Here is a 14,778-nt window from a genome sequence, read left to right as displayed (position 1 = left end):
GCTGGGAGATTACTCTAAGCTAGATCCCTGTGCATTTATTTTGGCTTTTCAGTTGACTTCTGTCATGCTTGTCACTCTGTCAAAGGCAGAGCAAATGTAATCTGGTTGAGGGCATGACCGTGTTGCCAACTGTTGAGGCTACTGCCGCCAGACTGGCTCCAAGATTATGTCCGAAAGCATTTTATGTAATTCTTAAAGGGATATGTGTCTTAAGTGGATATTCTGGGCTTGCAAAAACAAACCCAGAAACTAGTTTAGTGTTTGTATGTGAGCATATGATGTGATCCTTAATCTTTTGTAGCAGGGTAACATGTCACTGTGGGCAGGGGAGGTTTTATTGAATGGTGCAGAAACATCAGTGCTGTTTCATGCAGTTTGTGGACAGTCAGCAGTGTTAGTTTGTTATTTCCCTGCCTGGAAACATTTTATTAGCTTTATGCGTTATCTCAATGACTTTTTGTCTTGAAGTAGAAGGTTTACAGTGATTGTATAAGGAGGTCAGTATTGATTCTGTCTTTGTAAAGAATGCTGGATTGATTTATGATTTACCATTTACGCAAGTGCTGATTTTGCTTGAGCGTACTTTTAGTACTGGTGCTGCGGTTGGTAACATGTTGCATCATTTGAACTTGTAGCATGTGAGTGCTGTAGCATGTAGCAGAGAGACAGAAAAGCAGGCAGATCATTTGTGGAGAGAAGACTAGACGAAGTCTGGATGAGTCAGAGGCTGCTGATATCTCTCACCCGGGGTTATTTTTACACCTCACACAAAGACGAGGATCACAGCTTGGCAGCAGTGCTCGAAAAAGATTAAAATAAAAACTTTTAGCAACTGTCTCCCCACTCGTGTTAGAATCTGTGCTTGATTTCCTCCAGTTTGAAAGCAATTTATCGCTTGTAAAATCTGACATTTTCTTTTATTTCCCTCCTTTGTTCCTTCTGCTAGACCAAACCAGTTGCATTTGCCGTCCGCACAAATGTCAGCTACAGCCCGAGTCACGACGATGATGTCCCTGTGCCAGGCATGGCCGTCTCCTTTGAGGCTAAAGACTTCCTCCATGTCAAAGAGGTGAGCTAGAGGTGTTATTCAGTACGGTAGTATGTCGATGCCATATGGAAAGAAAGATGACGGCAGCAATAAAAAGGAGGATGTTTGAGATGACTTTCTTGAATTTTGTGTATGTGTAGAAGTACAACAATGACTGGTGGATAGGACGCCTGGTGAAAGAAGGCTGTGAAATCGGTTTCATCCCCAGTCCAGTGAAGCTTGAAAACACTCGTATCCTCCAGGAGCAGAGAGCCAAGCAGGGCAAGTTCCACTCCAGGTAAACAGACTCGTGCACACTAAAGTCCTTTGCTTTAGCTTTGAGATCATTTATTATGAATATGCATATCATTAGATATTCAATTTTGTTGGCCTAATGTTAAAAATCGTATTTATCGTTTCAGTAAATTGGGAGCAAACTCATCATCTAGTTTAGGTGAAGTTGTTCCTAACTCACGGAAATCTACTCCTCCTTCATCTGGTAAGCAGCTTCAGGGGTAAAAGTCCAATTTTGTATTGAATAGATTTGTTAGTATTTTGAATCAACATTTAGTCACTGAAATCCAGCTGTAGGTAAGATGTACAGTTAAGCCCATAATTATTCATACCCCTGCCAAATTTTGACTTAAAGTTACTTTTGTTCAACAAGCTAGTTCTTTTTTGAGCAGAAATGACACAGGTGTCTCCCCAAAGATAATAAGACGATGTACAAGAGGCATCATTGTGGAAAAAAAAAATATTTCTCAGGTTTTATTTATATTTTAGCAAAAGTATCATGTCCAGAATTATTCATACCCTTCTCAATAATCAATAGAAAAGCCTTTATTGGCTATTACAGCAATCAAACGCTTCCTATAATTGCAGACCAGCTTTTGCATGTCTCCACAGGCATTTTGCCCATTCATCTTTAGCAATGAGCTCCAAATCTTTCAGGTTGGAGGGTCTTCTTGCCATCACCCTGATCTTCAGCTCCCTCCACAGATTCTCAATTGGATTCAAGTCAGGACTCTGGCTAGGCCACTGCAAAACGTTAATGTTGTTGTCTGCTAACCATTTCTTCACCACGTTTGCTGTATGTTTTGGGTCATTGTTGTGCTAAAATGTCCACTGGTTCCCAAGGCCAAGTTTTTCTGCAGACTGCCTGATGTTGTTGTTGAGAATCTTCATGTATTGCTCTTTTTCATGGTGCTGTTTACTGTGATTAGGTTCCATGGTCCATTGGCTAAAAACACCCCCAAAGCATTAGGTTCTCACCACCATGTTTGACAGTGGGGATGGTGTTCTTTGGGTTGAAGGCTTCTCCATTTTATGCCAAATGAAGGCAACATCATCGTGACCAAATAATTCAATTTTTGTTTCATCTGACCATAACACTGAAGACCAGAAACCTTCTTCTTTGTCCAGATGAGCATTCGCAAAGGCCAAATGAACTTTTGCATGCCTTAGAAGTGCCTGGAGAAGTGGCGTTTTCCTTGGTCTGCATCCGTGGAACTCCAACAGTGTCCGTTGGACTGTCTGCCTTGAGACATTGCCACCAGCAGAGCCCAGATTCACCAGAATGGCCTTGGTGGTGATCCTTGGATTCTTTTCACCTCTCTCACTATTCTCCTGGCCAGCACAGGTTTCACTTTTGGCTTCCGACCACGTCCTCTGAGATTTTCCACTGTGCGGAACATCTTGTATTTTTTAATAATACTTTGCACTGTAGCCACTGGAACTTGAAAACATTTGGATATGGCCTTGTAGCCCATTCCTCACTTGTGAGCAGCCACAATGCACAGCTGCAGGTCCTCACTGAGTTCCTTTGTCTTAGCCATGAATGTCCACAGACCACCTGCAGAGAGCTGCTGTTTTTCACCTGTTGAGTTGATTAAAACAGCTATTTCCAATTAATCAGCGTAATTACGATGCTTTAGAACAGCTTTGACTATTTGGAATGGTATGGAACTTTGGATTTTCCCAGAGACTGTGACAGTTTGTAAAGGGTATGAATAATTCTGGACATGATACTTTTTGCTCAAATGTAAATAAAAGCTGAGAAATATTTTTTTCCACAATGATGCGTCTTGTACATCATCTTATTATCTTTTGTGAGACGCCTGTGTCATTTCCAGTCAAAAAATAACTTGCTAGTTGAATAAAAGTAACTTTAAGCCAGGGGTATGAATAATTATGGGCTTAACTGTACGTGTTGCTAACCTCAATAAAACAGACATTATTTCTGCCATAACTGTACTTTCACATGTTTCATGTACTTTCTGTGTAGTACCTACATTCTGTGCTACTGTCAATGTGAATCATACCCTGTTACCTGTGACCTCCTGTCTTCACCTCCATGTGATGATGCTCTTGTCTGTCTGTGTGGGTAGCCATTGACATAGACGCCACAGGCTTAGACCCCGAGGACAATGAGCTTCCAGTCAACCTGCGCTCCCCTAAAGCCAGTCCAAACACTGTCATGTCACCCCTAGCAAAAGAGAAACGAATGCCCTTCTTTAAGAAGGTAAACTCTACCTGAGCTACCCGACCCTCCCTTCTTCTCTATCCGTCCGCACGGCTCTGACTAAAATGCCTATGGCTGCTCAGCTACACTCAGCGCCCCTCCTGTTTGTCTACACCATCGTCCTTGTCCCTCGGCGTGCACGCCACACTTAGCATGCATGCCTTTTCCTAACCTCTCTCTTTTTCCTCTTCCGTCTCGCCACAGCTAAACAGAAGCAGAAGTCGGTAAGTCTTTGTGTGCACCGCACCAGCACAGCAGGGTGTGGGGATAACCTCCATAGTCTGAGCTGTGAAAAACTCTCAATGCATTTCCTAAGCATAGACTCACCTATGTACTCACACTACTCACCGTTCCTGCCAGCCTGTGCGTTGTGATTGTTTTGTGTGTAAATTTGGGATCTCAGTGTGAACAGCTTGTTTCCTGGTGAGAGCTACAGTTGATGAGAAAAGTAATGCCATGATCTTTTATTAATATCAAGCTAGAGTACAAAGGCAGAGAGAATAAAAACAGAAAACATGAAAAGCCAAGAAAAGATGATTGACAAATTAAAGGAGAGCTTGAATCCTAACCTCTAGAGTGAGGAGATATGGTGGTTCTGTCAACATCATAAAAGACTACCCAGATGAGAGCAATCTTTTCCACAATGATGGTGCCTTCGTCCTCAGGACATGAAGGGGTCACTGAATCATTTTATGAGCAAAAAATGGTTCAAATCATATACTGCAGCTGAACACCTATGAGAGGTTTTGGATCACCGTCATCACAGTCCAAGTAAACAAATGTACTACAGCCTCCTCAGGGTGGTTCTGCTGACACATTTGATAAGTGACAAAGATTAAAACTAAAGAAACTCCTCTTACATTTCATTTATGTAAGTAAAACATATAATTTAGTTAGATCTTGGTTTTATTTTTAATTAATTAAAGTGTTATTTCAACTTAGTTTTGGTTTAGTTCACTATAATATATTCTGGTCCATCCCTCCAGCAGACTAACAGAAACATGGAGACTGCCAAAGCACACTGAAACCTGTTTTTTTATTTGTAACATATCTGTAGGTCAACATAAAGACCTCATAAAGCAGCAGCTTGTTCATTCATGCACTTTATATGGATTAAACAAAGAATATTGAATTTGTAAGCATTTGTGGTGCTGATGGGCAGCTTTAGTAGAGAGATAGACAAGAAGAGTTGTATCTTTCTTCCCATGAAACTCTCAGTGGGACATGTCTTTACCCATTCTTATGCTAAACTACTCATATTTTTCATTAGTGACAGCTGAAATAAATAAATGCTGTTTACTGTAGGACTTAAGGATATAGTGGAGCTTGTTTCCCATGATTACAGTGACCATGTAATCTAGAAGTTAAATATGCTACTGAAAGTATTTAAGCTGAGCTACAGTGTTCGTTAATGGCATGTTAGTCAGCAGTAGTGTGCATCAGTTCCCACAGCATCTCTGGGGAAGCTCACTGACGACAGCAAATGCTAGAAAGAAAATGTTTAGAGCTGAAGGGATGAGCAAGAGGGAGCAACAGACTGCAACAAGAAAGTCTAAATAAATCATCTGAAACACTTATCGTAAAGATAACACAGATCGAAAGAACCGCCCGGACATGAGGACAAATAAGGGATGACTGAGAAAATAATGTCAGCAGTCCTTTTAAGTAGCCAGAGAAAGCAGAAGTAAACCTTCTCTCTGTTTCTCGGCTCAAACACAGAGGTATGAGGGTCATTGGCTCGCTGTCACAGACCATAATGCATTTCCTCTCTGAAACCACATGCTAATATTTGCAAGGGTTAAAAAGACAGTCTTAAAAAATTATACACAAATTGAATTTATAATGCTAATTTCCACTAAAAAAAATAACCAGAAGCAGCAAGTTCACTAAAAACACAAATGCAAGAATGTATCAGGAGTTTCAGTAGTTTATAAATCCGTTAAAAAATATTTCGAATAGGGTTGCAAATAAAAAATTGTCATCTCTATGAATCAACTATTTTTTCTTTATTAAACTACGCATGTTTACAGTAAATTGTAAAAATTCAAAAACATTTGTGATTATGTCAGTCTATGAATATCACACATAAACATAAACATATCACATGACATTCTGCACCGGAGAGCCTCACAGTCAAACACCCAGTGTTCAGCCTTAAATTAACTGCATTTGTAATAATCAAAATCATTTTTATGTTTCTGTAATGATTAATTAACAGAATGCACCAGTTCAATGTAAATCATATTTTCAATGCATGTTATTCATGAATGTTCAAACTTACTGTTTTACAAAAAAGCAACAAAAAAGCCCCCATTGTAAAACACATAATTAGTATTGTTGCTGGTTTTGTTGTTGTTATTATTATTATTATTATTATTATTATTATTATTATTATTATCATTATTATTATGCAGCTATTTATTTGCATTCCCAAAAAGAAAATAGTAGTTTTAGTGGTTAAATGTTATGCTTGATTCATTCTTATCTTCTTAGCGGATTACAGTGTGCTGGATCAAATTTGGGTATAAAAACATGAATTCAGTTCATTTGCATCATCAATAACAAAATATAATTTTTTACATTTCTAAAATATTATATAATAATAGGTGGTCTAATAAATATGCTAAGTGCTGCATGTGCATACTTGCAAGTATTTTTTAAGTGTAATTAAAGACGTCTTAAAAGGCATCACATAAAAGCATTTTTACATTTAGAAAAATAACTGTTTATAGTATGTGGAAAAGTCACATCGTGGACCGCGTTGACCTCATGATAAGGTCAGTCTAAGTGTTGATTAAAAACAGGCTGTTCCACAAACTGAGCTCCGTTTTTGTCCGTACAGCAGTGAGCGAGTTTTTCTAACTGTGTGCTAATTTTGTGTTTTCAGTCAAAGCTTCTGTTGGTCTACTCGGGCTTCTTTCCCACTCCCTGACTAACCTTTCCTGTAATATATAAAACTATGTGTAACTGGCTCTCCCTTTTATTCAGCGGAATCAGAACCATGACACGAGAGACTCGATCTGACATACATAAATATTTTTCGTTTATGGTAACCTCCTTTGAAGTGTCATCATTAAAGTTTCTGAAGCAAACTGCCAAATCGGTTATAAATCAAAGCTTGTTTGTTTTCTTCGAACCAGCTCGGACGTCCCGTTTCATGGTTCATAATGTTTCAGTGCTTTTAAAATGTCTACTTCATTGTTTTTCCACCCCCTTAAGTGATTTGTGATGGTGAGTGTTTACTTTGTCTCCATAAATGTGTAACTGTTTTTCTTCTTCTCTCCTTCTGAAGACGGAGCACATTCCTCCGTACGACGTTGTGCCTTCCATGCGGCCCGTGGTTCTGGTTGGACCATCACTGAAGGGCTACGAGGTGCGTCAAAGCTTCGACTTTTCAAACACAACACTGAATTTTCTTTAGTATTTTCTTTAGTAGTGTAGAAAACCGGACTCATTGGCTCTTGTTCTCCCTCCTGTATCTCTTATCTGCAGGTGACAGACATGATGCAAAAAGCGCTGTTTGACTTTTTGAAACACAGATTTGAGGGAAGGTAAGCTTCCTGTGACCTTTTTAAAAACACAAGCTCCCATCCCGCTTCCTTCCTCACTCTTCCTCACTAAGTCTATAGGCTGGTATTTATCTCTCCCTCGAGGTTAGCTGAGGGAGTGTGTAACAAGTTTGTTTGGCCTGGAGATGTGTGCCGCTGCTTTAAATAGGCCCTCTCCATGTCCTTAATAGGCCATAATGGGCCCTAGAGCAGAGCAGGATTCTCCTTACTCAATGCTGAGTCCATCCTCCCACCCGGAGCAGAGAGGTTCTTTAGTTTAGAAGTTGCACAACACTAAGATCCACTCAGACCATCAGCAGCTGCGGAGAATACCGTTTGATCTGCTGATTTGTTTTAAACAAATTTACACCTGTAAGTAATTCCCTGCTGCTGCTCTCTGACATTTGTCTTTGATTTGGTGTTAGTTTTTCTTAGTTGGTTTGGCACAGTTTTCCCATGGCAGTCGAGATTCCTACGCCGTGTGCGAGTCTCAAATGCACGGCGCATTTTTATGTGCGCTCTCTTGTTGCTTTGGTACAGAATCCTCAGTTATGGGCTGCAAATACATGTTTTTTCATAAGCATACACATGTTATAAATCCTCAAAAAAATGTATAAAAATAAATGTTTAATTTATTAAACTTTAATTTATCTCGTGTAAAGTTCGTGTTACTAAAGTTAGTAACATGCCCAAACTCAAATATAAACACATACTGGTCATAGCACCGTTTCTTAGAAGTTATACTTCTAAGTTTTACATGTTTGATTTCTATTCAGTGCAGTTTCATTTAGTTTCCAGAGTCGATGTGCTCATTTCACTTCAGTTTTTTTGTTTTTCGCTAGCTTTAGTGTTAGTTTTTGTTATTGACATGGGTGGTTTTGCCAGAGTTTCAGAGCAAGACGTGACACAGTACAACAAAGCAAACAACTACAGACAACCACAGTCACACAGACATCTCAGTCCCAGTAAACATATGCACCAAAGCCTCGTCAGCCTGACAGCGTTGACACGTTTGACCAAGCTGACAAAGATTAAAACTGAAAACATTTCTCGTATTTTTTTTATTTAGTTTTGTAGGGACAAATATTATTTTAGTTAGTTTTATTTCAGTTAGTGTTTTTCCACACTTAGCTTTTAGTTTAGTTTCAGTTGCCTATAATAACCTTGGTGAAGAAGGAGCAAATACAGATCAGACATTAACAACATCCACACGGTTTTTATGTGGGATACTTTTCCTTTATTTATATAACACAGCAGATAGACAGAGGAAAGAGAGCGGAGGAATGACATGCAGCAGAGCTCCGGCTCCCCGGGTGTTCAACCACTGACTGAGCTGCTAAGGCTCTTTAGCTCATGTGCGTTGTATCTACAAAATCTGGAAAAGTTAGTGAAATCATGCACAGCACTCCCCAAACCACCTCCTAATGTCTGCAGGGAAGGGTGAGCAGCTGTGATATAGTATCAGTATTGACAAACTGTTTGCATTCGATGAACACGATCAATGAAAAACAATACAATACGACTTCATTGTCCGCTTAGGGAAATTTGTCAGGGACTGAAGTGCTGTCACAGAAGCTGCCTTTGCAATGAGTCAATAAGCATTAAAAGAAAAGAGAAATAAATAAATAGATGAAGAACATTAGTCTAAAGTATATTTTCTTGGCATTTACCCGTGACAAAAAGTTTGTGCTCGTGTTAAGATGTAATCATTAATGGTGTCCCAGTTGGTTGAGCTGTAATGGTAACAAGCCACATTCTTCTTTTAGTACAACAGGGGTGGTGGATTTTTTTGTTTGACTAACTAGGTCATGGTTTCTCAAAAGAATTACGGCTGAGCTCTTCAGATGTATTTTTGGAAGCGTTGAGCATCGCAAAGTAAGTGCTGTTCAGCTGCAGTATATTTAATAGAGAAGCAAACATTTCTACAACCAGTATCTCTAATTCTGGGAAACCAAACATCAACAACAACAAGCAGCACTGCACAGCAGAGGTTAAACGTGTAGAGTTTAATTTAGAGCGAGCCATCCCTTTACCCTGGAGTTTCTGTGTGTAGGAGACCACCTTTATGACACGAGAGTCTTTACTTAAAGCAACAATGAAGGGAAGTCTCATTTTAGTCACATATACGCCGATCTGGTATTACATTTTGACCACTGACAGGTGAGGTGAATAACACTGATTATTATCATCATGGCACCTGTTAGTGGGTGTGTGGGATACATTAGGGTAACATTTTATCCTCAAAGTTGATGTGTTAGAAGGGCAAGAGTAAGGCTCTGAGCGAGTTTGATGCAGGTCAGATTGTGATGCCTAGATGACTGAGTCAGAGCAACTCCAAAACTGCAGCTCTTGTGGGCTGTTCCTGGTCTGCAGTGGTCACTATCTAGTGATCCGCTTTCCGATCCAACAGACAAGCTACGGTAGCTCAAATTCCTGAAGAAGTTAATGTTGGTTCTGGTAGGAAGGTGTCAGAATACACAATGCATTGCAGTTTTTTAGCTGTTTAGCAAAGCGGGGACCAACACACTATTAGCCAGGTGGCCATAATGTCATGCCTGATCGCTGTAGCCTAAATGTTTATAGTGAGCATGCTGCGGGGCTTTAAATGATGTGATGATTGCTCTTAATGCTGTGAGAACTGCAGCAGTGTTTCAGGAAATGTGCTTAAGCAGTGGATAAAAACTGCTGCCCTCAGCAACATCTCGTTTTAAGCCCAGATCTACTGATTACTTCTCCCATTTCTCATGACAGAATATCAATCACTCGCGTCACGGCGGACATCTCTCTTGCCAAACGCTCAGTCCTGAACAATCCCAGCAAGCACGCCATCATCGAACGCTCCAACACACGCTCAAACTTGGGTAAGTTTCTTAGAAAACTCTACGCCTGGGAACATCTGGTGTTCTGATTCATAATGTTTTCAAGGAGACCAGCTTACGTAGCAAAAAGGAAGGAAACGATTAAAGAAACTCTTGACAATGGTAACGATAACTCTAGACGGCCCTGAATGGCCTTGGCTGGCTTCTTTTGTTTGGGATGAAAGATGGAGCGCAAACATGCAATAATAAGTTCAAGAGCCGCTCTGATTTGACTGAGGTTGATTGAGGTTTAGATGTGATTAGAATGAAACAGATTCCGGAGTCAAACAGAGGTGACAAGGCTAATCTCTGCTATGTATCACCAGAAGCATCAGTCAGCAGCCACAGCAGAGGAAGAAGGCAGGAAAAAGCATAAAAAAGAAGCAAATCGTGTGTTAAAAGTACAGTTTTTTAATGATTACAGAGAGCCGCCACACTATAACTTTGACCTTGTTCTTCTTCAGAAAACAAAGTCTTTGTCAAACCTACTTTTTCATTTAATATACTAAACATAAAGCTTTTAAAGCTAAGGGCCACTCGGGGTGTGTTTTGTCATTCTTTTGTTCTTTTTTTGTCTCTTAAAGCTTTTGTTTTCCTGCCAAAAGAGCAAAGAGTTATGCATTTGCTTTCAATGTAATTCCAGGCTTTTTAAGAGAATTTTATCATCAAAAGTGACATTGGCTTGAAGCTGTGCTCCTTTAAGATGGATGAAATGATTTCAGGAAAAGTTGGAAACATGTGAAACTTGAGACCCTCTGTGGCATTTTTAAGTTGGAAAATGAGATTTTGAATGAGCTGTTAGGCTGGAATGTTTTCATGTTATCTTCAGACTGTCGGGACTGGAAGTCATGAAGCTTGGCCGTGATTTCTCTCCGGGCTGGGACTCGTGCCTTCCTGAGTTATTTGTAGGATTGTTTTTGCAGTCACGTCGTCATCTGCTGGAGTGGGAGTTGTGTGATGTAAGAGTCGGTATCTGTTAGAGGTAACATAATGTGGCTCCTCACTCACTCAGAGCTATTAGTCTCCAAGCCGTGTCCCTGAAGTCATGATGTCTTTTGAATATTTAAGTCTCTGTGAGGGAGAAATAGCTGTGCGCTAAATCACTGATGCACGCTCAGATTTTTAAAAGGCGTACTATATGACTGATGGACTCTGAGCAGTCATAAAAATTAATCTTTAATAATAACTAATAATCATTTTTTAGCCACGCTTTCAGTGTGGCTCTAGAGAGCCACATTAAAATGGGATGTCTCAACAACTAATGGATGGATTGTTGCAAAAGTTTGTACAGATATTCAAAATAAATTGAAATTACGCTTGGGATCCTTTTTAATCTAGTGCCATCGTCAGGTATAAATCTGTCAAATATATATTTGTACAGTGGTGGATGGTCACATTAAACATGCCCCTAGTTTCCAGTAATGAGGCCAGCAAAAGTAAGGCAAGTAATCCCTATGAGCCAAAAGACCTTCAGATTACTTTAAACACAATGATTTTTACACTCATGGATCTGTATGACATCACAGAGAGCTGATGCCTTCACCTGCTGTTTAGCCTTGTGTTTACGAGAGGCAGCCAATTACAGGAGAGTCAGCTTAAAGAGAGAGGGGGTGGAGCTAAAACAACTTCTTTCAGACAGTAGATGAACTTAAGGCATGCATCATTGTTCGGTTTAAGATAAATAAGGAGTATTTTTAACTTTAAATCATACACAGCTACTCTAGGACAGTCCATAATAAAATATGGAGTTAGGAGTATCTTTAATCTTGTGAATATTTTGTAATAAATTAAGCATAAATATTAAATGGGACCTATTATGTTCATTTGCTGTCCTAGCAGAGAGCTGATCTGCGATAACGAACTCAGCTGTTAAAAGACGAGATCATTTTTGTTTTTATTCTTTTTTTTATTAGTAATCATGAAATATATTTGTACAGGCACACTGAAACAACTTGTGAGGTGTTTTTAGATGACACTACAAGATTTGTGATGTCTTTGAAAGTCAGCAACAGAGGATATATTGGTGTTAATCGGGGGTTTCGGAAGTGAACTTAATCATTAAGGGGATCTGGTAAGAATGCATGAAAGAAATCAGCTATTAAGTTATGATCCGGTGCATGAAAGTTTATTTATCCAACTTTAAATTAATTGCAGTTGTGAGTATGAATGGAGAAACAACACCAGTGGACTGCTCAGTGTGGAAAATAAACAAAGACCAGATTAGACTTAAGCCTCTTGGTCATAAACTTCCATAAACGTAAATATAGTTATTGGTTATGCTAACAAAGAAATGGCTAAGTTAAACTTGATTAGCAGGACTGTCGCCCAATGAGAAGGTGAAAAAGAGAGTGCAGACTTTTAGTAAGGGGTGAAAATAAGGGGATTTCAATCAAGTGGCAAAGAAAGAAAAGAGGAAGTGTGCCACTGATAAACAAAGTGCAAAACAAACCACTGTTTACACAAACTACTATCATGATAAATCCCCCTGAGGACTGATAAGAAATCATTTCCTCCTCTGAAAAGAATAAACCCGGACCTCTGTGTCTCCCTTCAGCTGAAGTCCAGAGTGAGATCGAGCGGATTTTTGAATTGGCGCGGACGTTACAGCTGGTGGTTCTGGACGCCGATACCATCAACCACCCGTCACAGCTGGGGAAGACTTCCCTCGCCCCCATCATTGTCTACGTCAAGATCACCTCACCCAAGGTAAGAGAAATGATGTCTGAAGGAACAGAGAGGAACAGATGCACTTGCCAGTGTACATGTGCTATGATGGAAAATAAGGACAGTGAGACAGAAGAAAACGGCTCAGCAGATGTTCCCTGTACTTTCATAAAAGTGTTAGTCAGCTCTGCTGGTTTATGTGTGTCTGTCTCCATGTCGTCCTGTCTTGTCACCGCTTGTATTGTCTCTCTGCAACTGCTCCCTGGCTTTAAATCCAGCATGTCAGACGTGACTGCTACTTTGAGAGCAAGAAAATGCGTGAGAGGACTGATTCATCACTTCGACCTTCAACAAGTGTACAAAAGGCTCATGAGTCAGTCATCAATAAAAAGCACATCTCGGAAAATGAGAGAAAGCAATAGCTGATGAACAGACACGAGATGCCAGCTTTAAATCACAGTGGCGCAGATTAAATCACACTCGAAGTGGGGTAAATTAAATTGCTCTTTATCACCTGGCCTCTTAATTACACCCTACTGCTGCTTCTTATACACTAAGAGTAACTTTTAATATGCTGTATTTGTATAAAGAGCAGTTAAATGAGTTGAATTACTCAACTTCATTAGCAACTGCACAAATGAATGTAAAGACGTCATGCGAGCTAAATATTCTGCAAGTATCAAAAGTAAAAATAACCACAGATATTCATTCGTATGTGAATAACTTTTACCTGTCTTAAATCTTAGAAGTCAAGTGCTGGATTTTAGGTAGTAAAAAATTACTGCATTAAATTATTTCAGGCAACACTACTGTTTAATTTTCATGCCTCATGGTCTTGGATGTGGCAGCATTTATTTGGGAGGGTTATACTTATTTATGAGGTACACAAAGTCTATGTAATGACAGAAGTTTAACATTAGCTATCAAATATCACCACGTGGCACGAACCTGGTAGTTTGTGGAAAATATTGAATGTTTATTCTACAGTAGTAGCACATTGCAGCCTGCCGCACACATAAAACAAAAGAAAATAAGGAAAATGTATATTTCAATACAAAAAGTAGTTTTCATATCATATTTATATATACTGTATATGCACAGTTGTACAGAGATGCAGGGGGTACCACTGTTGCCTCTCAGCAAGAAGGTCATGTGTCCGAAGGTGGCCTGTGGAGTGGAGCTTCTTCCCACAGTCCAGAGACATGCATGTTATGTTAACTAGTGATTTTAAATTGACCATAGGCATGGTTGTGACTGGTGACCTGTCTCTGGTATGCCCCGCCATTCACCCTGTGACAGCTGGGATACCTCCATGATAAATGGATAGTTGGATGGATATCCAGTATAACCACAAATAAATACAGTGTGCTGGTGTTAAAATGAGCAGGGTTATTGTTTATTATCTATTTCACAAACTAGTTAGCAACTTACTGATAGGAGGGAAAAGAGTTATGCTTTTTCTGCATTGTTTTCTGTAAACTAACAAAAATCCCACATGCTGCCTGGACAACATACCCGATGATACTCTATATTTCAAGAACAGATTATAATCACCAAGAGGAATATATTGGTCAGGCTCTAGATATCATATATAAGTGCTAATGACAGATTTAATTGACCAGTTGACACTTAAGATTTGAGGTTTGTCTTAAATTTACCTGACTTTGACAGATTCTGTGGCTAACCAATGAAAGGAGAGCTGGTTATACACTTGAATGTCTGCATACAAATGTAGCAACCCACATTTATGGGGTCTCATCTAAAAATGGGTTTTAAATGGGATCTGAAAATAATGAAAATTCATTACTATCTATCTGTAGTGGTGTAAAATGAATCCTTCTAAGATGACATTAATTGTCCACCTCCAAAAGAAGCTCCTGTTTAAAGCTGAGAAACTTGTGTGCTGCACGCACAAAGCTTTAATTTAAGTTTGTCAAAAACAGCCGTGACCTTGTTGCCTTTCGTCCTCATTTGCCTTCAGGTGTTACAGCGGCTCATCAAGTCCAGAGGCAAGTCTCAGGCCAAACACCTCAATGTCCAGATGGTGGCCGCCGACAAGCTGGCTCAGTGCCCTCCTGTAAGTCTCCACAGCGGACCTAAATGACTGCCAATTTTAATCCAGTGTGTGAAATAACTTGGAGTTTTGTTCTTTTTGGCTCT

The 14,778-nt window shown here is 39.6% G+C and overlaps 1 protein-coding gene across 6 annotated transcripts in view; it reads left to right on the top strand.

The window, feature by feature from the left end:
* The window catches only part of cacnb2a (calcium channel, voltage-dependent, beta 2a), a 73,359-nt gene that overhangs the window by 53,543 nt on the left and 5,038 nt on the right, over positions 1-14,778 (top strand). For 4 of the 6 annotated variants that reach the window (XM_039617528.1, XM_039617532.1, XM_039617531.1 and 1 more), the window contains 9 exons: positions 947-1,069; positions 1,189-1,325; positions 1,450-1,526; positions 3,415-3,548; positions 6,841-6,921; positions 7,041-7,099; positions 9,848-9,957; positions 12,509-12,660; positions 14,600-14,695. In XM_039617528.1, the coding sequence (XP_039473462.1) occupies positions 947-1,069; positions 1,189-1,325; positions 1,450-1,526; positions 3,415-3,548; positions 6,841-6,921; positions 7,041-7,099; positions 9,848-9,957; positions 12,509-12,660; positions 14,600-14,695 (969 nt within the window). Of the gene's footprint in view, positions 1-946; positions 1,070-1,188; positions 1,326-1,449; positions 1,527-3,414; positions 3,549-3,752; positions 3,773-6,840; positions 6,922-7,040; positions 7,100-9,847; positions 9,958-12,508; positions 12,661-14,599; positions 14,696-14,778 lie in introns of all 6 variants that reach the window. The other 2 variants (XM_039617530.1, XM_031732551.2) reach the window with 1 other exon arrangement.

This window comes from Oreochromis aureus, linkage group 9 (assembly GCF_013358895.1).
Source record: "Oreochromis aureus strain Israel breed Guangdong linkage group 9, ZZ_aureus, whole genome shotgun sequence".
NCBI lineage: Eukaryota > Metazoa > Chordata > Actinopteri > Cichliformes > Cichlidae > Oreochromis > Oreochromis aureus.
This window is presented reverse-complemented; position numbering and strand designations above follow the sequence as displayed.